At 40.9% G+C, this 27305-nt stretch overlaps 1 protein-coding gene across 1 annotated transcript in view; it reads right to left on the bottom strand.

The window, feature by feature from the left end:
* Positions 1 to 27305, bottom strand: part of foxj3 (forkhead box J3) — a 170736-nt gene that overhangs the window by 35174 nt on the left and 108257 nt on the right. The window contains exons 7-11 of the mRNA XM_063033295.1: positions 17176 to 17304; positions 16110 to 16311; positions 14595 to 14909; positions 2425 to 2526; positions 1586 to 1777 (exon numbers count right to left, since the gene is read on the bottom strand). Of these exons, the coding sequence (XP_062889365.1) occupies positions 1586 to 1777; positions 2425 to 2526; positions 14595 to 14909; positions 16110 to 16311; positions 17176 to 17304 (940 nt within the window). The remainder of the gene's footprint in view (positions 1 to 1585; positions 1778 to 2424; positions 2527 to 14594; positions 14910 to 16109; positions 16312 to 17175; positions 17305 to 27305) is intronic.

Below are 27305 nucleotides of genomic sequence, written 5' to 3'. Positions count from 1 at the left end.
CACAAAATCTTGTCTGAGCAATTACACTATGGCCAAGTCTAAAGCAATGACCAACATTTCCCAACAGAGAAGGAAAACTATTCACACATCTTGCCGATGCTTAGGTCTCAAATTAAGCCAAGTGCCTCTTGGGTGCAAAGCAAAGACACCAAAAGAAATGAACCACCTTTTTCTTTCATCATGTGGGGCAATTAACAATTCAACTAAACCACATCCACACCGAATTCTGTCCTCACACTGCACACTGAGCAGCTCAAATGGTTACTGCAGTCAATTGCAGTGCGAGGTTTCTCTAACATCATAAAAGAATTTCATTTCTGTAACTGCAGTATGCTGAGAGTAATTATAGTGTCCTACTACTGGCTAAAACCACCATAGGGAACTAAACTGGAATTTTCTGGTTTACATGACACAGGTACTAATCAAAAGAGCCACTGAAATTACTAACTTCAACATGCTGGGTTTGAATTCCATATAGGCAGTGGATCCTTAAGCTTTTATCAGGTGGACAGGTTAACCCTACTGCATTGCTCTACGACACCATTAATTGACAGTTTAGAACAGCATAGGAAATAATAGTCATAGCCACAAATAGTTAATAGACAAAGGGGAAAAAACAGCTGCAGCCTGCAACTGAAAGCTGTCAGGAGTAAACAGAAAGCAGAAAAGCTGTCAAATGTAATTAGAAAGCAATGGACTGTGGAGAGGGAAAGCCACAAAACAGCTGCAAATCAAAGAGTCTGATCTAGTATAGGACAGATGAACTGTAAGGGACAACAAAATGGTCAACAATAGGAAGCAAAACTAACAGTGGGATATTGGAGGAACCTGCAAAAAAAATAAAAGAATATTGGTAAACGGAAGCACAAAAAGCAGAAAAGCTGTTAAACATTAAAATAGAAACAGTTAATTTCAAAGGACAGGTATGGTCTGTAGCTGCTAAACTTGGATAACAGAATGCTGTAAACATAAATTGTAGGTTAGAAGTTAGAGAGTAAGGGAAGGCATCAGTGGGTTCAGCTGAATTGCAAAGCATGTTGTTAACAAGTAATGCAACGTGCAGCATACTTTGGTTTTCAATTTTGTTGCTTCACTAAAACTGCAAAGGCAAAGCATTAGAAACCAAGCTGAAAATCTGGTTAATTTTATTGAAAGTTTGCTTCAGTTTCCCCCACACATCCTTTTCATTCCTTCTAAGAACAAAAGCATCTTGCTCAGGTTGTTAAAGGCTGCCTAGGGCATAGTGTTTCAACTGACAGCCCTGCCAATTTGGTTTCAAGGATGCAGTATATTTTGCAATGGGTGATATTCAGAGGCAGATAAAACCAAACTCCTATCCTTTGCACAAAATTGATGGCTGCTTACCTTGCCCTTCCAAAAAAACTAAAACATTAAAAAGTGAACATAAATTTAAAACAAAAGTGGCCTGCTTCGCATTTTACTGCTGGGCTGAACTCTGAACAACAATTTACTGAATTGCCATGGCCTAACAAACAAAGGATTAATCATCTTTATAGCTTCACCATGTGAAAACCTTATTGAGTAATTAAAAGCTGTAACTAGCTCTACATTTTGGAGTCTATACCTGTACTGATGTGCTGGTTTGGTTTCTGCGTATGCATTGTGCTGTGACAAACGGAGGGCTGCATGTTCCCTTGTGACTGGATCAGACCAGTTTGTGTGAAGAACTGGTTTAGGGAAGAGCACAAGTCCGCAAACTGAACAGGATCGAGTGACCAGTTATTGAGATCCGCCTGTTTCATACTCTCCATCAGACCTGCGGATAAAATGCACGACAGAGCGTTAAGGAGAAAATCCAGGGAAACAAGAGGCTAAAGAACCAATGGGTCCACAGCCTGATAGGTAAAGCAGGTATATTAAAAAAAACTATAGCAACATAAATAAAAGGTTTAACAAAACAAAATAATTAATAAAATGAAAAATGCTCATCCCTAATTCAGTTTACACACATTGAGGAAGGCGACTATCAGCCAAATTTGTGTGCACAGGATCAGGTTGGTTTTTGGAAGTGTGGTTGTCTTGACAAGCAGAATAAGTCAATAATTTCAGAACCTGAATGAGACCACAACCAAATGCATACTTGCAAGAGATTGCACTCATGAATGAGACTTTACCACAAAATATTTCTGCCCTGTAGCTCATTGATATTGCTCTCAAATTTTGTATTATAGCAGAAACAGCTATGCCTTAACCACCCACAGCAAAAAAAGAATGTGTCCTAAATATAAGTGCTAATTATAACATTGCTTAGGTCTAAGTGATTTACAGACCTTTTGGATTTCATATATTTTTAAAATGCCAGGTCTTCATTTTGATACTTCTGCTTACAGGAAGAACCTGCACCTTGGACAGCTCCAAATGGCCCATGGTTAGACAGCCAGCTCCACATTACCAATGACTTACCTTGGAACTGGGAAAGATCCACATCAGACCAGTTGAAACTGCTAGCAATACGGAAACTCTCCTTCAGAGTGTCCAGATTCATGCACCAATCAGAAGGAATGCCTATAACAGCCATAAATCCATCAACAAAGAGCATTAGAACAGGGATCATGACAAATATGATTAGTAGCATTGCTGTGAAAATTTAAGCCATTCTCTTTCTATTATTGCAGTATCAGCTTTATGTAATTGGTTGACAAAGACAGTACAGATTTGAGCATATACTAAATTGGATTTTTCCCCAGACAATACCAACAAAATAACAAATCAATACACATTTTTGTGAGACCATAGTAAGTACAAAACAACTGTTTAACAACAGTTGCTGTATTTCAAAATCAACTCTTAATCATACACTTTAGAACTACAAGAATTTCAGTATACCAATTAAAGTTTGTTTCTTCCATCAGCAGTAAGAATACTTTACTGACTCACTAGAAAAACTTGTTATAAACATTCAAAAGAGACTGAAGTGAAATTTTATCATTTTCAATCTCAGCTTAATTACGACCATGTAGTTATCAAGCTTTTCAAGTTCTGATCTTAAAGCATAGGGCTATTTTGGCCCTAGATGTTACCAAAGATGGAGTCACATTGAAAAACCTATATAATTATCATTTAGCCAGCAAAATGTTAATCCCAGATGTGCACATAATCCAGTTAATCACTGAAATCAAATCATCTTGTGAAGGTTCAGACTGTTTAATGACCAATCTGTTGATATACAATTAATTTTTATCAAAAGTATTAATTATTTCAAAAGAAACCATAGTACTCAACGCATTAAAGAAAGTTTAATTAATACATAATAATATAGTCACAGAACACTGAAACAGGGGCTTCATTCTATCATATGTACACGATTATCTATAGGCATCCATTAGTCTCGTGAGACCATGGATTTGCGCCTTGGAAGGTTTCCAGGATGCAGGCCTGGGCAAGGTTGTATGGAAGACCGGCAGTTGCCCAGGCTGCAAGTCTCCCCTCTCCATGCCACCGAAGTTGTCCAAGGGAAGGACACTAGGGTCGATACAGCTTGGCACCAGTGTCGTTGCACAGCAATGTGTGGTTAAGTGCCTTGCTCATGGACACAACAAGCTGCCTCAGCTGAAGCTCGAACTAGCGACCTTCAGATCACTAGACCGACGCCTTAACCACTTAGCCACGTGCCAATGATCGTCAATGACTCATCTATACTCATCCCATTTAAAAGAAATTAGTCCATAGCTCCCTTATCTCAGCAATTCAGATGCTTCTCTAAATACTACGTAAAGGTGAGAATACCTGCCTTCACCATCTACTCAAGCAGTCATTCTAGATTTCAAAATACCCTCCCTCTGGGTGAAATTTTTCTTCCTCAAATACCTTTTAAGCTTCCAAAACCTTATCTAAACCTATGTCTTTTACTTTAAGATATCTCAAATGTGACTCAACATATTTTGTTTAACCCATAAACTTCAGAACTTCTGGGAGTCAATACAGTCGACTGCAGTACAGTGGATTCTGACTAACTGGGATACATAGGAATCATTACATTTTGGCCCAATTAAGTAGCTGCCCAATTAGCCAAAATTTCATGGAAAAAGGTATAAAACCATTTAACTGAGTAACAAATTATGCATTTCAATGAAATACAAAATAAATTAGAATACTACCAAAACTACTGCAGCACTATAAAACTGTGTATTAGTTCCTAATAGTTTTCGATGGAGGAATTAATCCAGTGTACACTGTCATGTTCTTTTAATTGACATTAAATGAACAAAATCTGTGCAGGCACCTACTGCAGATAATGAACCACCTTCAAACAATACTATTAATGATTGCATCCACCAAATCTTCATTTTCATTGTAACATTCAAGATGACTGCCTATGTCTTCAAATTCTTTGTAGTTCTTACTGAAGTAGTGAAATCATTTCACTCCCGGCCATTTCTGGCATCTTCAAGCCTGAATGCTTGAAAGCACAGCGGGCAGAAATGACTTCCTTTTTTTTTGGCGTGTGCCTGCGTGTGCGTCTGCGCGTCCGTGATGATGTCTTTTTCATGGTGTGACAAGAATACACATAGATAAGATGTTAGCTGTCCTGTGTGATCAGCAGTTGGTCTGCCACCTGTCTTCAGGAGAGAGAGAGATAAGGTAAACAATGGAGCAGCATTTTGAGATGTGTAATGAAGGGGAAGGAGAACTGTCAAGAGCGGCTCCCCCTTTGAACGCTGAACTGTTTGAAGTGATGGACAGGCGATACCCCAGCAGGGGGATAAAAAGGGACAGGTTCGCTAAGGCAACACACACGACACCCGAGGTAACGAGACCCTGGAAGCGGTGCGCCTCTCACAAGTCGGTGGGAAGTATCGGGCCATAAACGCACAGGGTGGAAAGGCATGATCGGCGGGACCCGGTGTGTGTCCACCCTTGCCTGGGTGCCAGGTTCAGCGCAGAGAAACGGTCGTATCTGGAAACGGAGGGGTCACGGTCAGTGACCTCGGATGACATCACAAAGGACTCGCCCGAAAGCTGACTGCGAAGGTCTGTGTGTGGAAGCTGTTTTGAATATTCATTCGTTTTGCTCTCTCTCCTTCCCCCACACTGTCCATCTCCCACGGCAGCGATTACTGCGAACTGAACTGAACTTTGCGTCACTTTGAAACTGGTCATTTACCCCTAGACAGCGATAGAGCTTGATTGCTCCTGTTATCTGAATTCTGTGTACATGTATGTTTATCATTGCTGAACTGTTGCATTCATTATCCTTTTGATTAGAGTACTGTGTTGCTTGTTTCTTTAATAAAACTTTCTTCGTTCTAGTAATCCAGACTCCAACTGAGTGATCCATTTCTGCTGGTTTGGCAACCCAGTTACGGGGTACGTAACAATGGTTTTTTACAAGGCGCGGAGCGAGAGAGAGATTGTGTGGCTCGCCACTCCTCACACAGACATTTCGCAGTATTTTTCCCTTTATTTTACGAGGTCGAGTTGCGATCTCAACACTCAACCTGGCACGGATGGAAAACATACTCAGGAGTGCACCCGACTGGCTTTGAACCCGGGAACCTCCGCTCCCGGGTCTGGTGCCGATGTCGTTGCGCCACCAGCTGGCCCCAGGCAGAAAATGTCTTAATACATTTTTTGACAACTATCAGTGACAAAAATCACTGCTTTTTGAACATAAACACACGCAACTGACACTATTTAAAAACTGCTCACTCTAAGCATGGTGTAGTGTCTAACAGCCACATGACATGCACACAACTGACACTAGTTAGAAACTGCAAGCAACACACACAAAATGCTGCAGCAGGAACTCAGCAAGCCAGGCAGCATCTATGGAAAAGCATAAACAGTCAATGTTTCGGCCCGAGACCCTTCATCAGGACTGGAAAAAAAAGATGAGAAGCCAGAGCAAGAAGGTAGGGAAAGAGAAGGAAGTAGTACAAAATGTTAGGTGATAGGTGAAACCAGGAGAAGGGGAGGGGTGAAGTAAAGAGCTGGGAAGTTGATTGATGAAAGAGATAAAGGGCTGGAGAAGGGGGAATCTGATAGGAGAGAGTAGAAGGGAATGTGGAGGAGCACCAGAAGGAAGTGATGAGCAGGTGAGGAGACAAGGTGAGAGAGAGAGAAAAAGGAATGGTGGAAAGTGGGGAATACCGGAAGATTGAGAAATCAATGTTCATGCCATCAGGCTAGAGGCTATCCAGATGGAATACAAGGTATTGCTGCTCCACCTTGAGTGTGGCCCCATCACGGCAGTAGAGGAGGCCACAGACTGACATGTTGCAGTGCGAATGGCCCTGTATCTCTTTCACCAATCAACTTCCCAGCTTTTTACTTCATCCCTCCCCTTCTCCTGGTTTCAACCATCACCTTGTACTTCTTCTTCCCCTTCCCCCAACTTCTTGTCTGATTTCTCATTTTCATGCTGTCAACCTGTACCGGGACCAGAGCCCTCCATACCTTCCCCATCTGTGTACCTATTCAAATTTCTCTCACATGTTGAAACTGAAACCCCATCCACCACTTCCACTGGCAGCTTGTTCCACACTCTCACTACCCTCCGAGTGAAGAAGTTCCTCATGTTCCCTTTTAGCATTTCTCCTTTGAAACTTTCCCTGTGATTGTGTAAGTTTCATCCCAAATCCCAAAGACATCTGGGTTGACAGATTAATGGTAAATCACCACTGGTGTATTGGTTAGTGGACAGGAATGAAGGAGGGGAGAAAAAAAGATGGGGTTACTGCATAAGTGTAAAGGGGAGTTCAAAGTGTTTTTTTATATGCGCTATCTGACTACTAGAACCATCTGGTGACAAAAGCCTGACACTGTGGCAATTTAGAGAAAAATTGAATGGATAATGTTGACAGCAATTTACAATGAATAAATGTTGATGAAAACATAAGTAAATATTGATACAACCACATTACAGTTCAAATACAAAGACAGAACATTGATAGAATGCTTAGCAAATAACAGTGTCAGCTGTTAAATGTTTCCAACCTGAAAGGTTAACTACATTTCCAGAATGTTTCTTTTCGTTTCAAATACATAATCAAATGTATTTCCTTTCTATTCTGTACATCTGAATGCAACTTTAGTGTGTAACTGCTCTATTGACAAGCTGATAGTGAGATGTCCAGTGTATCCTACATGCATTACCAAATATAAAATCTGTATTAAAACCACTCGGACAGCTTTTGCAAAACAACCCAAAAAACATCTCATCTGAACACTTACTTTCTGATATGTAACACTGTGTTCTTCAGACAATGTGCAAACAACACTGGCATTAGCTTCCATAAATACCAATATACAGTTGCAAGTAAAAGTTTGTGAACCCTTTGTAATTACGTTGTTTTCCGCATTAGTTACTCATATCATGTGGTCTCATCTTCATTTAAGTCACAATAATAGACAAACACAATCTGCCTAAATTAATAACACAAAAAATTGTACTCATCAAACTGAGTACACCATTTAAACAATCACAGTCTAAGTTCAAAAAACTATGTGGATCTCTGGGGTAATGCCGTCTACAAAAGCTATTTAGAGCCGGATGTTCCAATCAATGAGATGAAATTGGAGGTGTGGGTTGTAGAGGTGCCCTGCCCTTTAAAAAAGACACACAGTCTGACAGACCCTGCTCTTCTCAGGAAAGATATGTTTATGTGCACCACGCCTCAATTGAAACAACTTTCAGGAGACCTCTGAAGAACTGTAGAGATGCGTGAAGCTGGAAAAAGCTACACAAGCATTTCTAAAGACCTGAGTGTTTATCAGTCCACAACAAGAGAAATATTCTACAAATGGAGGAAATTCAGTACCGTTGCTACTCTCCCTAAGGAGTGAGCGTCCTGCAAAGAGCAAAACATGCAATGCTGAAGGAACTGAAAAAGAACCCAAGGGTAACAGCAAAAGACCTGCAGAAATCTCTTGAACTCGCTAAAGTCTGTTTGTGTATTCACTATAATAAAATCACTGAACAAGAATGGTGCTCATGGAAGGACACCATGGAAGAAACCACTGCTCTCCAGAATCACATTACTGCACATCTCAAGTTTACAAAAGACAACCTTGATGTTCCACAATGCTTCTGGGAAAATGTCCTGTGGACAGAGGAGACAAAAGTTGAACTTTTGGCAGAAATGCACATCGCTATGTTTGGAGGAAAAAGGGCACTGCACACCAACACCAAACCCTATACCAACTGTGAAGCACGTGGAAAGAGCATCATGGTTTAGGGCTGCTTGGCTGCCTCAGGACCTGGACAGCTTGCAATTGTTGAGAGAACAATGGATTCAAAATTGTATCAAGACATTTTAGGAGAATGTCAGGGTAGTAGACTGTCACCTGAAGCTTAGTAGTAAGTTCCAATATTTCCAGGGTATCGCAGAAATATTGATGAACTGAGACAATTTTGTATGGAGGAATGGTCTAAAATTCCTCCTCACTGTTGTGCAAGTCTGATCAGCAGATACAGGAAATGTTTGGTGGAGGTTATTGCTGCTAAAGGGGGTTCTACCAGTTATTAAACAAAAGGGTTCATATAGTTTTTCCAGCCTGAACCGGGAATGATCAAACAATGTGTTCAATAAAGACATGAAAAGTACAATTGTTTGTGTATTATTAGTTTAGGCAGATTGTTTATCTATTATTGTGAGTTGGATGAAGATCAGACCACATTTTAGGAGTAATTAATGCAGAAAACTAGGTAATTGCAAAGGGATCACAAACTTTTTCTTGCAACTGTAGAATGAACAAATTTTTTTCATAATATTTATCCTATGAACAACATTGGCCATATTAAACAAACTCCAATTCTACCATAGAGTCCCAAGCAATTTTGAAAAATCTACCCTATGTAAACAAGATGAAGCTTCTTAACACTATCAGAAACACCTCAATTCCAATTAATCCAACGCAAATTGGTGTTGGACTGAAATAATTGTCGAAATTCTGCCCGAGAGTGGAGTTTCAATCAACAACTTTCAGATACATACTTCCAAGTCAGTTGATATACTCCTCAGCCTAGTAGCTGTAATATATTCAGAATTTCAGAAATTGCTATTATGTCACCTCTTCTTGCCAAAGGTTATTTTATCTCAGCAAAATATGGCAAATAAATTTATATCAAGGTCATGACTTTATCGTCCAATGAATCCATAATGTTGTTAAATTCAAACCTTAAAATAGTTCATTTCTCCCAAACTAATGACGGACAAGCAACCAGAAATTCATTCAGCATAACAAGCACTCCTAAGGCAGAACTCAAATTTGAAATGCAGAAATATTGTATTGTACCAGTGGGTGTTTTGGTTGATGTGCATACGCATTTTGGCACTCCATGGTAGTGCAGCAGTTAGCACGATTCTATTATAACTTGGGGCATTCCAGAGTTTGGAGTTAAATTCCAGTATCATTCTGTTTAATTTCAGTGTAGTCTGTCCTCCCCATGGAATGTAAGGGTGTTCCCTGGGTACTCCAGTTTTCTCTGACAGTCCAAAGATGTACCATGTAGATTAATTGGTCATTGTAAATTGTCCTGCAATTAGGCTAGGATAAAATCAGGCTGTGGGGTTGCTGGGGCAGTTTGGCTCGAAGGGCAGGAAGGACCTATTCCACGCTGTGTCACTAAATCAATAAATAAATTCTATGTTGATTATGGTACAATGCCTTCAGTGTCAGCAGAATGCTCAACATGAAAGAAGCATGCAGTTACTTAATAACTGCAAAACAACTGGAGGGCAAAGGTTAGGAATCCTTGCTGCTACTGCGCAGTGCTTTAATAGGACATGAAATAACTGACACAGTTATTAGACATTTGGTCTAATACTGTATGGTCTCTGGTATTGGATGTTTCCACCCTGGGAAAAAAATACTCCCTGTTTACTCAATCTATGCCTCTCATAATGTTATAAACCTCTATCTGATCTCTCCTCAGCCTCCACTACTCCAAAGAAAACAACCCAAGTTGTCCAGCCTCACATGATAGCACACGTCCTCTAAACCAGTCAGCATCCTAGTAAACCTCTTCTGCACTTCTCCAAAGCCTCAACATCCTTCCTGTAGTGGGCGACTAGAACTGCATGCATGTAAACATGTAAAGATGTGCCCTAACCAGAATTTTATAAAGTTGCAACATAACTTCTTGACTCATTTCAATGCCTCAATTTATAAAAGCCAACATTCCACAAGCCTTCTTAACCATCCTATCAATCTGTGTGGTCACTTCCATGGAGCTATGAACTTGGACCCCCAGATAGCTCTGCTCAGCAACACTGTTAAAGGTCTTGCCCTTAATAGTTTACTGTCTCCTTGCATTTGCCCTCACATTTATCTGGGTTAAACTCCACCTGCCATTTCTCAGCCTATATCTGTAACTGATCTATATCACGCCAATCTTGGTATTATCCACAAACGTACTAACCTACCCATCTACATTTTCATCCAGGTCACTTATATACATCACACACAGCATCCAATATCATCTCAAAGGCCTCATTGGCAGCCAGAGGGCTGCAACTATGTTAATAAGAGATAACTGGAGGCCTAGGTTAAGACAGAAATGCCCAAGTAATGAGCCCTGGTGACAAGACCACAAACCTACATGGAAAGTGAGAACCCTGCATTAAATATCAAAGGAAATCAATTTCAAGTTCCCCTGTATATGACTGGCTATCAGTAATTAGTAAGCTAGACAAATGAAGTGGAAAATGGAGGTGATAATGCAGCAACCATAACTGGTCCATAACTGAATGAAAGTAACTAAAATGGGTTTTGACTCTATTGGATTACCAATGTGGTACAGTCTTACTGGAGGAAAACAGAAGGAAAAGGGGGGAATAGGTCATGAAAACAGGATTAAACTCTTTACTGAACACTGAAAGCACTTAAGCATCTGGAATCATAGAGAAACCCTGCTACCAACACTTGCAAGAAGTGTTTGCACTTCATCTTTGAAATTAAGAATTCAATGAAGTCAAGAATGTCTTGCACCCATTGTTACCGGTTGTGTGACTCTAATAAAGCACTAGTTCTGAAAAAACAGTGAAGCCTATATTCCACAGAGCTTAAAGGACTGAAAAGTCACTCTGTTGAAGTACATAAGAATCGGAGATTGATTGGTGAATGTTGAGAGGTCGACTCCTCTAGCTGGCAAGTCTAAGTTTGAGGGGCAGTGCTCCCAGATAAGGGGTCGTCATTCAGCAGCAATGAGGAAATTTCTGTACTCAGGGGGCTGTAAGTTTCTGGAATTATCTGCTAAAGACTGCTGCAAATATACTCCTTTGCTGCATTTAACCAAGGCTGAATGTAATGTATATTTAATAAAGGAATCAGGGATGTAACAATCAGAATGGAAAGTTGTCTTAAAGTCGATCACCAGTAATGATCTTTCTGAACAGCACGCTTACTGACCTCTTCTGCTCTCATTTCAAATACTAAAAAAACAAGGTGACTTACTTGGTTAATACTTCAACATTTGTAGAGAAGTATTAAAGTCTTTCATATTAGGGGCCTTCTTTATTTATGATCTTCAGCAGATGTACCTGGTTGTAATAAGGCCTAAAGTAATATTCACTTCAGAGAGCAGAACCAAACCTATAGATCATTTATCACAAAAATTGAATTGAAGTGTTTTATGAAGTAATTCAGATGTGATTATTCTGAAAGAAATTTGCTAAGTTGTGGATATATATAAAAGGAGTAAAGACCATTATTCACCAGCTGACTAAGTCACAATTTAGTAAATGGTACATAACTAAGTTCAGTGGTCTGATTAACAATGATATCGATGTCAATTTTAACACCAATTCAAATAAGCTTATCAAGTGCTCCAAGGCTTACATCCACACCTGAAAGAGGGCCAAGACATCAGACTTCCTCAAGGTGCTAAACCCTGCATGCCCTGAGAGGGAGAAAAAGGAAATGAAGACTATGTCGTACATAAATGGAAGAGGTGGGGAAGGGTACACATTTTTACAGTTCACAGCATAAAAACTGAGGATGGAAGTACAAGTTACCACCTTCGACACCTCTCCAAGGATAAGCCCCTCTGAGTGGGGCTTCCCGACTCCTCCTTACTTTGTCCAATGCACACAGAAATCTTGTGTGTTGCTCAAAATTTCCAGTATCGGCAGTTTCTCGTGTTTTTCAGCATCTGCAGATCAATTGTGACATATGGATGATAGAAAAATGGAGGGCTATGTAGGAGGGAAGAGTTGTTTTGACCTGAGAGAAGATTAAAAGGCTGGCACAACATTGTGGGTCAAAGGACCTATAACTCTGCTGTACTATTTTAGGTTCCATATGCTCTGGAGATGGTGCAGAAAATATTTAATAAATTTTTAGATAGGCAAAAGGATGATAGAAAAATGGAGGGCTAAGTATGAAAGAATGGCAAGATTGATCTTGGAGTAGGTTGAAGGGTTGGAACAAGTGAGGTGAACAGACTATACTGTGCTACAGTGTTCCTGATTGATTGTGGCCAGAGATTTAAGCTTGTATGACGATAAACCATAAAGATGGAAAGGTCACAGGATTCATTCACCCACCTCCAACACAATACATCCCCTTCCTATTTTGTGCTGAGTTTCAAATAATCTATGCAAGGGAGTGCTAGAAAATTAGGATCAGCACCATCAAGTAACAGGCAAATCTTAGATGTCAACTTTCACATTCCAAAGTAGCTTAAATACAAAGTAATAACTTAGAAGTTTAATCATTGTTGTTAGAAACACAGCAACTAACTGACCCACAGAAAAACCGCTCAGTTATGTGGCAATAACCATAAGAACAAAAGAATAGGAGCAGGAGTAGACCATCAGCCATTTGAGCCTATTCTGCCATTCAATAAGCTTCTGGCTGCCCTGGATGTCAACTTAGCTCTACATACCTGTCTTTTCCCTTTCACCCTTAATTCCTCTACTATGTAAAAAATCTAACTGTGTCTAAAAATATATATAATGATATAGCCTCTAATGCTTCCTTGGGTGGAGAATTCCAGATTCACCACTCTCTGGGAGAAGCAGTTCCACCTCACCTCCATCCTAATCTAAGCCACTGAATCTTCAGGCTATGCCCCCTTGTTCTAATCTCACCTACCAGTGGAAACAGCTTCCCTGACTGTATCTTCCCTATCCTTTTCATATTTTTTAATGTTTCTATAAGATCTCCTCACGTTCTTCTGAAATCCAGAGAGGATAATCCAGGTGAGTCAATTTCTCTCACAATTCCCTTTTCTCCACAATCAAGTTGGTGAAACTCCTCTGCACCGCTTCCAAAACCAGATGTATACCTCGAGTAAAGAGAGCAGAATTGAACACAGTACTCCATATGTGGCCTCACCAGTACTCTATACAGTTGCAGCACAACTTCCCAGCTCTTAAATTCAAACCCTCGAGCAATGAAGGCCAACATTCCATTTGCCTTCTTGATAACCTGTTGCACCAGGCAAATAATCTTTCAAAATTCAGGCGCAAGCACTCCCAAGCCCCTTTGCACAATTACAATCTTTTACTATTTAAATATCTTCTCTTTTTCCTTCCAAAGTGGATGACCTCACAATTACCTACAATGTATTCCATCTGCCAGACCCTTGCTAGACACTTATCTATACACTTCTTTGCAGACTTGTGCTTTTCCACTCAATTTAGTGTCATCAATAAATTCAGATGCACTACACTCAGTCCCTTCTTCCAAGTGGCTATTGAACATCATGAACAGCTGTGGGCTGAGCACTGACCCCTGCGGCACTCTGCTCATCCTGATTTTCAATGGAAGAAATGCCCATTTACCCCACCTCTCTGCCTTCTGTTGGTTAACCAATCCTCTATCCATTCACAACTCCATCTAAAGATGCCTCTTTATCTTAAGGACAAGACTGATGCGGCACCTTATGAAACACCTCTGGAAATACAAGTATAAAACATCCACCCTGTTCTTCTCTATCCACTGTGCTCAAAGAACTCTAATAGCTTTGCCAAACAGGACCTGCCTTTCCTGAATCCATATAGTGTCTGTCTGCTGGAACCACTTCTATCTATGTCTTGCTATTCTGTCCTTAATGATAGGAAGAAACATTTATTTTTACAGCAATGTTGAAGGAACACCAAGGAAACTAGATTTTTCCAAAAAAAAAATGATGCACTGCAGTATTTTTTTAATATATTCACTCAAGAGGGTAGACAGAGCTTTAATTAATCTTTCCTGAAAGATGGCGAGTTACTGCAAATGGAGCATCAGCCTGCCTTTCCAGTCTCAAGAGTGGGACTGAATGCAGGTTTTCTGATGTCAAAGGAAGCTATCAAGTGAGCCACATTCTAGTTAAGACTTCAGTAGCAGGATAGTGGGTAAAGAAAGAGACAAAAGGTTAAGAGGAAGATGGAGAAGGAACAAGGTATGAGGATTTCACAAAAATTACACTTGCTTCTTTGGCAGAGAACAATCAAGCTTCATTTATTCTTTTCCAGGAAGTCTTCCTGAGTAACTGCATATTTAATGCTATTTTTAGCTGTAGGTTGAGCAAGCAAAAAGTTGGGAAGATTCACAATGCTTTCCCATTCTTTACCCCATATCCTAAAAGACACAATGATTATTATTCGGAAATTATAGTGCAAAGGCGAGAAAAGTAGACTCACCGATATTACAGGCCATGTGCTGTTGCTGTTGATGATGATGATGGTGCTGCTGCTGCTGATGATGTTGCTGGTTTGGCTGATGCTGTGGATGTTGATGCTGATGGTGTTGGTGATGAGCGTGTTGTGGATGGATCTGATGTTGCGGCATTTGCACTTGTGGCCCTCCCCCACCGCCTCCAAGGCTGCTTGCATGGCTGTTGGACAGGCTGTTCTGTCCACTGTGCGGATGGGTGCTAACAGTACTGTTGGGAGAATGCTGGTAGGAACATGATGTATGGGTTGGCTGTGAAGTCTCCGAAGGCAGGTTGATCATCCCTAGAATAAGGTGCAATATAATAGTCATGTATTTTTGTTTAAAAATCATCATGTATTTAAAAAAAAAGAATCACCCCCTATTTTACTGTATTCATAACAATTAACTATCAGCCAAGATCCATCACGCATGACATTTCAAGCTGAAAAAAGATAAGCTGTAATCCAGGTATATATTTTAAATGTGTTCACAATGTTCACAAGATTAAGGGTCCTGGGAATCAATGAGTTTGAGTTGGGAAACATATTGGATGATGAATGTTAGAGGAAAGGATAAATGGCATAACAATATTATTCTAACAAATGACTAATTTCAATTTATTGGATAATTGTAGAGTCATAGTTCATCTTCTCAAAAGCACATTTATAACTGTAGTTTTGCATAGTTAATTTCTGATTGCAATCTTGTCACCATGGCCTACTGCCAAGAAAAAGTGCCCATGGACTAGTTCTACCGAATGATTCTATTAATACCATCCTGTCCCGTAGTATATACATTTCTTTGTAGGAAGGAAGGCAGCACTGAATCAGGTTTTGACAACTGTAGGAGTTCCAGAAATATCCTAGGTTGATTTTCAAACAATATCAGTTAAGTGTGCGACAAGACACAAATAAATCCCACAAGCAAAACTGCCATGGATAGAATGGAAGACCCTGAACTTGGATACAGATTTTAACAAACCCAGGTGAGCTCTCCCAGTGCCAAACCACATTCCAGATCATTGAGAATGGAACAATAACTATCTCTCTTTCCAAATGCTTGTAAAGATGTTGTAATAATAGCAAAATATCAAAAATGGCATTTCAACACAAAAAAGATACTGAATAATCGTATTAAAGAGTTAGAAGGTTTCCAATTACTGATGTCAACAGAATTTGTCATAGATAAAACCGTCAAAGCAACGTAAATAGTATGAGGATCTTTCATTGAGATGTGTAGTGTAGCACAGGCTCTTCCAGCTCAACAAGTCACATCGCTGAGTAACCGCTTAGTTAACCCTTGCCTAAACACATGACAATTTATAATGACCAATTGACCTACTAACAAATAAGTCTTTGGAATGTGGGAGGAAAAGGGAGGACCCAGAATTGAACTCCAAACTCCAACGCCCGAGCTGTAATAACACTGCACTAATCCCTACGCTACTGTGGTGCATTTTAATACAGAACTTGTGAATCACACATGACAGAATCCATACTCACCCTGCTGGCTGAGAGACTGCTCAAAGACTGATTTGTAAAGGCTACGGAAGGAGGCACTCAGATCTTCAAAGTTGTATTCTGAGAAGGGTGGTTTAGTGTCCCTCTCGGGCATACTGTACTGTTGCTGCTGCTGCTGCTGTTGTTGCTGCTGCTGATGTTGTGGTGTTAGGCTCTGGGGGACTGAATCTGCTCGAGTTGTCACCTGGACAGATGGATAAAATCCATTTCTTCAATGCAGAGATTAGGAAGCAGTAAACCAATCAAAAACTTTCATTTTGCACAACTATAGATAGGAATGAGATAGAAGGGGTGGTGGGTATCTGTGAAATTAAATACATCTTGCAACCAACCAGACCACCCAAACATAGGGCATATTCTAGCATCAGAGAATATTTACCCATGTTACAAGCCACTTCATTAAAAATAACTGCATAACTGATTATGCCACTAACCTTGGGAAAAAGGACTACATACTGCTCGTGAAGTTACTTCTAAAATTTGATTTTGATAAGAGGTAACTTGCCTCATCAGTATTCATACTTTTCATTATAGATCTGATTGCAGTAAATAAGTTTAAACATTTTAAATACACTAATTGTTTTAGCTCCTTTTATAAATTAAGTTATTCATCATTCATTTGAAATTGAATATCAAAGCACACTGTAAACTTCTGAAAAATCTTAAAATTCTCTGACATTTAGAGAACAAAAACATGTCATTTAGTTCAACTAACCTGTGCAGGTGTTATTGTTCCACTCAAATCTCATGGTATTGTATTACACCTTATCAAATCACTGTACTATTCCTTTTCACTTTACTTACCTATGAGCTTTTCCTAAAATGCATCAACACCTTTTGCCTCAAGCACTGCATGTGGCAGTGAGTTCCACATATATTCATATTCTAAGTGTCAGATTGCATTAACCTATTTCACACTTTGAATGTAAGAGTTGTTATATTATTCCAATTCTTCCCCCACTGTTTGGGCATGACAGAATACTTTAGATATATAATTATATTCAATAATAACATGCAACAGCTATTTAAAACAAAAGGTTAAGCTTGCCTGTGCATAATTGTGGACAGAGCCGACATTATTCAGGTTGACGGACGCTAAACTCGTGTCAGACAGGCTGTTGTTAAGGCTGCTGCGAGGACTATCACTTCCATCTTGATCCGTATTATATAGTGTTACCTGCATAACAAAAAGAGACCATAATTTTAAGACCCTAAGCTTATGTGTTGCTTCCTGTGAACTGTAGCAAAAACACACTCATTAAAATTAAAAACCTGTCTTCTACCACTCTCAAGCTGCAGCAAGATTTGCTATTTGTAATTCTGCCCACCACATGGACAATAACCTGAGCAAGTTGCCGCTGAACCCTCAGGAAGTATGAACCTTGGATGTTGAGAGAGGTGGCGATTTTATTTAAGAAAGAGAAAAGGGTTTAAGCTCTTGAGGATTACAAAGAAGCCAGATTAAAAAAAACTCAAGAAAGGAGTTAGGAAAACCAAGAGGGGTCATGAAAAATCTGTGGCAAGAAGATTTAAAGAAAATCACAAGGCATTCTATATATACGTCAAGAGCAAGAGAGTAATTAGGGAGCTGGTAAAACCTCTCGAGGATAAAGGAGGGATGATGTGCTTAGAGAAGCAAAAGATGTGAATGAGGTCCTAAATGAGTACTTTGCATCAGTATTTACCAGGGAGATGTTCATGGAAGATAGGGAGATCAGTGTGGAGCAGGCCAATTTACCAGGAGATTTCAAAATAAGGAAGTAGGTAGTGTGGGGTCTCTTAAAGAACGTTAAGGCGGATAACTTCCAAAGGCCTGATGGGATATACCCCAGTTATTGAGAGAGGTAAGAGATAATATTGCTGGAGCCTTGACCTTTGCGTCCTCTACCTACAGCACAATACAGGCCCTTCAGCCCACGACGCCACGCTGAACATGTACTTATTTTAGAAATTATCTAGGGCTACCCATAGCCCTCTATTTTTCTAAGCTCCATGTATCTATCCAGGAGTCTCTTAAAAGACCCTATTGTATACCCCTCCACAGCTGTCACCAGCAGCCAATTCCACGTACTCATGACCCTCTGCGTAAAAATCTTGCCCCTGACAAGTCCTCCGTACCTACTTCCAAGCACCTTAAAACTGTGTCCTCTCGTGTTGGTCATTTCAGCCCTGACAAAAAGCCTCTGACTATCGAATTGAATTCACTTATTTCTTACATCCTTCATATACATGAGTAAAAATCTTTATGTTACATCTCCATCTAAATGTGCCATGTGCAATCATAGTAATTTTAAATAATTTATAATAAACAGAACAGTCAATGTAATACAGAGTACACTCAAATCAGCGTGTGTTCATCAGTCTGATGGCCTGGTGGAAGAAGCTATCCCAGAGCCTGTTGCTCCTGGCTGCGGTACTGCTTCCCAGTTGGTAGCTGGAACAGATTGTGCTTGGGATGACTTGGGTCCCCAATGATACTTTTTACACACTTGTTCTTGTAGATGTCCTGAATCATGGGAAGTTCACAACTACAGATGCACTGGGCTGTCCACACCACTCTCTGCAGAGTCCTGCGATTAAGGGAGGTACAGTTCCCATACCAGGCAGTGATGCAGCCAGTGATGCTCTCAATCGTGCTCCTGTAGAAAGTTTTTAAGATTTGAGGGCCCGTACCAAACTTCCTCAACCGTCTGAGATGAAGGAGGCACTGCTGTGCCTTTTCCACCACACAGCTGGTGTGTACAGACCACGTGAGGTCCTCGGTGATGTGGATGCCAAAGAACTCGAAACTGTTTACCCTTTCAACCCCAGATTCATTGATGTCAATAGGGGTTAGCTGTCTTCATTCCTCCTGTAATCCACAACCAGCTCCTTTGTTTTTGCAACAGTGAGAGAGAGGTTGTTTTCTTGACAATACCGTGTCAGAGAAATGACTTCTTCCCTGTAGGCAACTTGGTTATTGTTTGAGATAAGGCCAATCAATGTAGTGTCATTAGCAAATTGAATTAGCAGATTGGAGCTGTGGGTGGCAATACAGTCCTGGGTATACAGGGAGTAATGGAGGGGTTAAGGAGCTCCTGTATTGAAAGTCAGGGATTGGAGGTGAGGGAGACCACTCTTACACCTACTGGTGATCTGACACGAAGTCCAGGACCTAGCTGCACATGGCAGGATCAAGGCCAAGGTCTCTGAGCTTCTTGGAGAGCCTGGATGGAACTACAGTGTTGAATGCTGAACTGTATTCCAAGAACAGCATTCTCACATACATAGAACATAGAATAGTACAGCACAGTACAGGCCCTTTGGCCCACGATGTTGTGCCGACCCTTAAACCCTGCCTCCCATATAACCCCCCACCTTAAATTCCTCCATATACCTGTCTAGTAGTCTCTTAAACTTCACTAGTGTTATCTGCCTCCACCACTGACTCAGGCAGTGCATTCCACACACCAACCACTCTCTGAGTAAAAAACCTTCCTCTAATATCCCCCTTGAACTTCCCACCCCTTACCTTAAAGCCATGTCCCCTTGTATTGAGCAGTGGTGCTCTGAGGAAGAGGCAATGGCTGTCCACTCTATCTATTCCTCTTAATATTTTGTATACCTCTATCTTGTCTCCTCTCATCCTCCTCCTCTCCAAAGGGTAAAGCCCTAGCTCCCTTAATCTCTGATCATAATCCATACTCTCTAAACCAGGCAGCATCCTGGTAAATCTCCTCTGTACCCTTTCCAATGCTTCCACATCCGTCCTATAGTGAGGCAACCAGAACTGGACACAGTACTCCAAGTTACTTGGAGAGCCTGCATCATTACCTCGCGACTCTTAAACTCTATCCCTTGACTTATGACAGCTAACACCCCATAAGCTTTCTTAACTACCTACCTACCTGTGAGGCAACTTTCAGGGATCTGTGGATATGTACCCCCAGATCCCTCTGCTCCTCCACACTACCAAGTATCCTGCCATTTACTTTGTACTCTGCCTTGAAGTTTGTCCTTCCAAAGTGCACCACCTCACACTTCTCCAGGTTGAACTCCATCTGCCACTTCTCAGCCCACTTCTGCATCCTATCAATGTCTCTCTACAATCTTCGACAATCCTCCACGCTATCCAGAACACCATTAACCTTTTTGTCGTCTGCAAACTTGCCAACCCATCCTTCTACCCCTGCATCCAGGTTGCTAATAAAAATCACGAAAAGTAGAGGTCTTAGAACCGATCCTTGTGGGACACCACTAGTCACAACCCTCCAATCCGAATGTACTCCTTTCACCATGACCTTCTGCTTTCCACAGGCAAGCCAATTCCGAATCCACCTGGCCAAACATCCCTGGATCCCATGCCTTCTGACTTTCTGAATAAGCCTACCATGTGGAACCTTGTCAAATGCCTTACTAAAATCCATGTAGATCACATCCACTGCACTACTCTCATCTACCTGCCTGGTCACCTCCTCAAAGAACTCTACCAGGCTTGTTAGACACGATCTGCCCTTCACAAAGCCATGTTGACTGTCCCTGATTACACCATGATTCTCTAAATGCCCACAGATCCTATCTCTACGAATCTTTTCCAACAGCTTTCCCACCACAGACGTAAGGCTCACTGGTCTATAATTACTCGGACTATCCCTACTACCTTTTTTGAACAAGGGGACAACATTCACCTCCCTCCAATCCTCCGGTACCATTCCCGTGGACAACGAGGACATAAACATCCGAGCCAGAGTCTCAGCAATCTCTTCCTTCGCCTTGTGGAGCAGCCTGGGGAATATTCCATCAGGCCCCAGGGACATATCCGTCTTAATGTATTTTAACAACTCCAACACCTTCTCTCCCTTAATATCAACATGCTCCAGAACATCAGCCTCACTCATATTGTCCTCACCGTCATCAAGTTCCCTCTCATTGGTGAATACTGAAGAGAAGTATTCATTGAGGACCTTGCTCACTTCCACAGCCTCCAGGCACATCTTCCCACCTTTATCTCTAATCGGTTCTACCTTCACTCCTTTCATCCTTTTGTTCTTCACATAATTGAAGAATGCCTTGGGGTTTTCCTTTACCCTACTCGCCAAGGCCTTCTCATGCCCCCTTCTTGCTCTCCTCAGCCCCTTCTTAAGCTCTTTTCTTGCTACCCTCTATTCGATCCACACAATCAATGCCTCACATCATCTTTTACAAATTCTGGAGGACTGGCGAATAGTTAACATTGTTCCATTATTCAAGAACGGAAACAGATAACCCTGGAAACTACAGACCGATGAGAATCATGGCAGTGGTAGGGAAGTTACTGTAAGAATTCTTAGGGAATTTTCACGATAGGATTTATGAGCAATAGGCACACAAATGTGCAGGAAATAGAATGATGTCAATATTGTGCAGATAAAAATGATTACTAATTTAATTAATTCAGCACAACATTATGTACTGTTCTATGTTCTAAGTACAACACCAAAAACCCTCAACAGCACCATCATAAATCAGTATTTTCTATGTAAAACTAGTTTCTCTTTTTCCAAGCTTTTGTACAACTTTGACAAAAATTCCACAATTAATTTTTACACAAACATACAAAATAAATTTTCAAACAGAAAAGGAATAAGCTTTAAAAATGAGTTTAATGATGCTTACAGCACAAACTTTGAGCATCAACTTGCTCAAGGTACTATATTCGTTTGGCTGGAAGTAGTTGAATGCAATCACGACCAATCGCAATGGCTACAGATTTTTAAAAATACTAAAACCTTGGGTATATTCTAAAGTTCTTAAAATCTACTAGGAACATAGGAACATGAAAGATCTATTTCAGCAGAAAGAGAGGTGTTGGTCCAAATAGCTAACATCAGAGTATGACTTCAAGTATTTCAGACTACATTCCTCAAGGAACAATGCAGCATAAAATAAAGTGCATCCATCAATAAACAAACACTTCAAAGCATTATCAGTATGATTCAACGGCAATAATATCAATTCAAAATTTCCTTTAAATTATAAAAACTTTGATATAGAAGAATAAACCACCCCAACATATTCCAGTCATCATTAAGGTCACTACTGCTCCCGTACCTCAAAGAATTTCTTGTAATTTGCAAAGATTCTAGATTTCTTCATTACTTTCCTAAACTGCTGACTCCCTACCGAGTCATGAATATTGGTTCTAGTCTGTCCATAATAGTAAATAAAAATACTGTAGATTCTAGAAATTCAAAGTAACAACCAAAAAAATGATAGGAAAACACAGAGCAGGTAGCATCCATGCCTGGAAACATTAACAGCTCTCCTCCCCCACCCCCACAGATACTGCTTGATCTGCTGAATGCTTCCAACATCTTCTGTTTTTGGTCTAGTCTGTCTAGCCTTGTCAAACTCCCTCAAAACCTTAGTGATGTAAATAGCTTCTCAATACTTTCCTTAATAACAAGTATAGGTCAGTCTTAAAGTTGTCATTCCAATAAACTAAGTGATTCAAAATGGCACCACTTCCAGGATATATACATCCTTCCTGAAACAAGGAACTAGATTTTACACAATATTCTTACGTGATCGTCAAATCCTGCATGATTTCAGCAACATTTCCTCACTTGATTTTCGCACCCCCCCCCCCACTAATTTCCGATCCTTAACAATAGAGGTCAATTGCTATTGGCTTCTTTAACTGCGTGCTGTCTGTGCACATCAACTTCCTGCACCTGGTGTACTAACATCCCAAGATCCTAGGTTCATAAACATGTACCAGTTTATCCCACATGAAAAACATACCTTTAATTCTTCCTATCGAATTTACACACACTATAACTAAGGATAAACCGGCTGGTGGTGTAGTGGCATCAGCGCCAGACTTCGGAGTGAAGGCTCCTGAGTTTGAATCCAGCCGGCTCCCCTGCACACTTTCCATCCATTCTGGGTTGAGCATCGAGCTAGCAACTCAGCCTCGTAAAAATAAGAAAGCCTACTCAAAAACGCCATCATGACGGCATCCCGATGACTCCACTTGGAGTTAAGGGCTTTCTTCTTCTTCACAACTAAGGATAAGAGACTGGGGCAAGGAAACATGGATTTAGATCTTGGAACACCAGAGTGTCTTTTCTCCTTCCTTTTATGACAGTACTATAGTTGCTCGGGCTGTTAGAGAAGCTAAGAAATTATGAAAAATCTGCATAAGATCCCCTCAATTTCTCCAGTACTCTAGTTCTACACTGAAGACAAAATCTCTGAGGCGTGAACCACTACTGCTCATAATGTCATTAAGCTCAATTTAACTATGGAGAAAGATAGGTCTGGATAGTTGAGATTCTAAATTGGAGAAAAGCCAATTTTGATGGTGTCAGAAAGGATCTGGTGAGTGTGGATTGAAACAGGTTGTTTCCTGGCAAAGGTGTGTTTGGAAAGTGGAAGGTTGTCAAAAGTGAAATTTGAGAGTACAGAGTTTACATGCTCCTGTCAGAATAAAAGCCAAGGATAATAGATTTAAGGAACCTTGAGTTTTGAGAGATATTGAGACCCTGGTTAAGGAGGTGCATAGCAGGTTTAGGCAGAAACGAATAAATAAAGCACTTGGAGGAATATAAGAAATGAAAGAGAACTCTTAAGAAGGAAATCACGAGGGCTAAAAGAAGGCATGAGCTTGCTCTAACAGACGAGGTGAAGGATAATTCCAAAGGCTTCTACAGATATATTAAGAGCAAAAGTACAGCAAGGGACAAAACCAGTCCTCTTGAAGATCAGAATGGTGACCTGTACACAGAGCCGAAAAAGATGGGGGGGAGACCTTAAATCGATTTTAAATTCGTGGCTGAGAGACTGGTGCAGGGGGCAGGGCTTCAGATTCTTGGATAATTGGGACCTCTTCTGGGGGAAGTATGACCTGTTCAAAAAGAACAGGTTACACCTGAACCCGAAGGGGACCAATATCCTGGCGGGAAAGTTTAATAGAGCTGTTAGGGAGGGTTTGAACTAATTTTGCAGGGGGATGGGAACCGGAATGACAGAGCGGAGGAAGGGGAAAACAGAAATAAATCTAAGATAGTGAGCAGTAAAGATGTCAGGAAAGACAGGCAGGTGATGGGGCAAATTTGTAGCCACTGGGATGAGTTGCAGTGCAATAAAGTTGCAGTGAAATCAAAGCGAAAAGTACCACATACTGGTCTTAAGGTGTTATACTTAAATGCACGCAGCATAAGGAATAAGGTGGATGATCTCGTCGTACAGCTACAGATTGGCAGGTATGATATTGTGGCCATCACTGAGACGTGGCTAAAGGATGCATGTCTCTGGGAGCCGAACGTCCAAGGATACATGGTGTATCGGAAGGATAGGAAGGTAGGCAGAGGGGGAGGCATGGTTTTATTGATAAGAAATGATATTAAATCATTAGAAAGAGGTGATATAGGATCGGAAGGTGCAGAATCTTTATGGGTTGAGCTAAGAAATCGCAGGGGTAAAAGGGCCCTGATGGCAGTTATTTATAGGCCTCCAAACAGCTGCAGGGATGTGGACTACAAATTACAACAGGGAATAGAAAAGGCTTGTCAGAAGGGCAGTGTTATGATAATTGTGGGGGATTTTAACATGCGAGTGGATTGGGAAAATCAGGTCGGCACTGGATCTCAAGAGAGAGAATTTGTAGAATGTCTGCAAGATGGCTTTTTAGAACAGCTTGTTGTTGAGCCCACTAGGGGATCAGTTGTACTAGATTGGATATTGTGTAATGAACCGGAAGTGATTAGAGAGATTGAGGTGAAGGAACCCTTAGGAGACACTGATCATAACATGATTGAGTTCACTGTGAAATTTGAAAAAGAGAAGCCGAAATTTGATGTGTTGGTATTTCAGTGGAGTAAAGGAAATTACAGTGCATGAGCGAGGAACTGGCCAAAGTTGACTGGAAAGGGACATTGGCGGGAAAGACGGCAGAGCAGCAGTGGCTGGAGTTTATGCGACAAGTGAGGAAGGTGCAAGACAGGTATATTCCAAAAAGGAAGAACTTTTCGAATGGAAAAAGGATGCAACTGTGGTTGACAAGAGAAGTCAAAGCCAAAGTTAAAGCAAAGGAGAGGGCATACAAGGAAGCAAAAATTAGTGGGAAGACAGAGGATTGGGAAGTTTTTAAAAGCTTACAAAAGGAAACTAAGAAGGTCATTAAGAGGGAAAAGATTAACTATGAAAGGAAGCTAGCAAATAATATCAAAGAGGATACTAAAAGCTTTCTCAAGTATATAAAGAGTAAAAGACAGATGAGAGTCGATATAGGACCGATAGAAAATGATGCTGAAGAAATTGTAATGGGAGATAAGGAGATGGTGGAGGAACTGAACGAGTATTTTGCATCAGTCTTCACTGAGGAAGACATCAGCAGTATACCGGACACTCAAGGGTGGCAGGGAAGAGAAGTGTGCACAGTCACAATTATGACAGAGAAAGTATTCAGGAAGCTGAATAGTCTAAAGGTAGATAAATCTCCTGGACCAGATGGAATGCACCCGCGTGTTCTGAAGGAAGTAGCTGTGGAGATTGTGGAGGCATTAGCGATGATCTTTCAAAAGTCGATAGATTCTGGCATGGTTCCGGAGGACTGGAAGATTGCAAATGTCACTCCGCTATTTAAGAAGGGGGCAAGGAAGCAAAAAGGAAATTATAGACCTGTTAGCTTGACATCGGTGGTTAGGAAGTTGTTGGGAGTAGATTGTCAAGGATGAGGTTACAGAGTACCTGGAGGCATATAACAAGATAGGCAGAACTCAGCATGGATTCCTTAAAGGAAAATCCTGCCTGACAAACCTATTACAATTTTTTGAGGAAATTACAAGTAGGCTAGACAAGGGAGTTGCAGTGGATGTTGTATATTTGGATTTTCAGAAGGCCTTTGACAAGGTGCCACACATGAGGCTACTTAACAAGATAAGAGTCCATGGAATTACGGGAAAGTTACATACGTGGATAGAGCGTTGGCTGATTGGCAGGAAACAGAGAGTGGGAATAAAGGGATCCTATTCTGGTTGGCTGCCGGCTACCAGTGGTGTTCCACAGGGGTGTGTGTTGGGGCCGCTTCTTTTTACATTGTACATCAACAATTTGGATTATGGAGTAGATGGCTTTGTGGCTAAGTTTGCTGACGATACGAAGATAGGTGAAGGGGCCGGTAGTGCTGAGGAAACGAAGAGTCTGCAGAGAGACTTGGATAGATTGGAAGAATGGGCAGAGAAGCGGCAAATGAAATACAATGTTGGTATGTGTATGGTTATGCACTTTGACAGAAGAAATAATCGGGTAGACTATTATTTAAATGGGGAAAGAATTCAAAGTTCTGAGATGCAACGGGACATGGGAGTCGACGTACAGGATACCCTTAAGGTTAACCTCCAGGTTGAGTCGGTGGTGAAGAAGGCAAATGCAATGTTGGCATTCATTTCTAGAGGAATAGAGTATAGGAGCAGGGATGTGATGTTGAGGCTCTATAAGGTGCTGGTGAGACCTCACTTGGAGTACTGTGGGCAGTTTTGGTCTCCTTATTTAAGAAAGGATGTGCTGACGTTGGAGAGGGTACAGAGAAGATTCACTAGAATGATTTCGGGAATGAGAGGATTAACATATGAGGAACGTTTGACTGCTCTTGGACTGTATTCCTTGGAGTTTAGAAGAATGAGGGGAGACCTCATAGAAACATTTAAATGTTGAAAGGCATGGACAGAGTGGATGTGGCAAAGTTGTTTCCCATGATGGGGGAGTCCAGAGGGTATGACTTAAGGATTGAAGGGCGCCCATTCGGAACATAAATGTGAAGAAATTTTTTTAGTCCGAAGGTGGTGAATCTATGGAATTTGTTGCCACTGGCGGCAGTGGAGGCCAAGTCATTGGGTATATTTAAGGCAGAGATTGATAGGTATCTGAGTAGCCAGGGCATCAAAGGTTATGGTGAGAAGGCGGGGGAGTGGGACTAAATGGGAGAATGGATCAGCTCATGATAAAATGGCAAAGCAGACTCAATGGGCCGAATGGCCGACTTCTGCTCCTTTGTCTTATGATTTTTTGCAACTATACTTACTTGGAATATGAACACAGAGTCTATAGAAGTGAGGCAACATAGCAGTGAGGTCATGGACAGTATATGGGTTACAGAGGAGCAGGCACTTGCTGTCTTGAGACAAATTAAAGTGGATAAATTTCTAGGGCCTGACT

Source organism: Mobula hypostoma, chromosome 25 (assembly GCF_963921235.1).
Source record: "Mobula hypostoma chromosome 25, sMobHyp1.1, whole genome shotgun sequence".
Classification (NCBI taxonomy): domain Eukaryota; kingdom Metazoa; phylum Chordata; class Chondrichthyes; order Myliobatiformes; family Myliobatidae; genus Mobula; species Mobula hypostoma.
The sequence above is the reverse complement of the archived record's forward strand: the minus strand, read 5'-3'. Positions and strand labels throughout refer to the sequence as shown.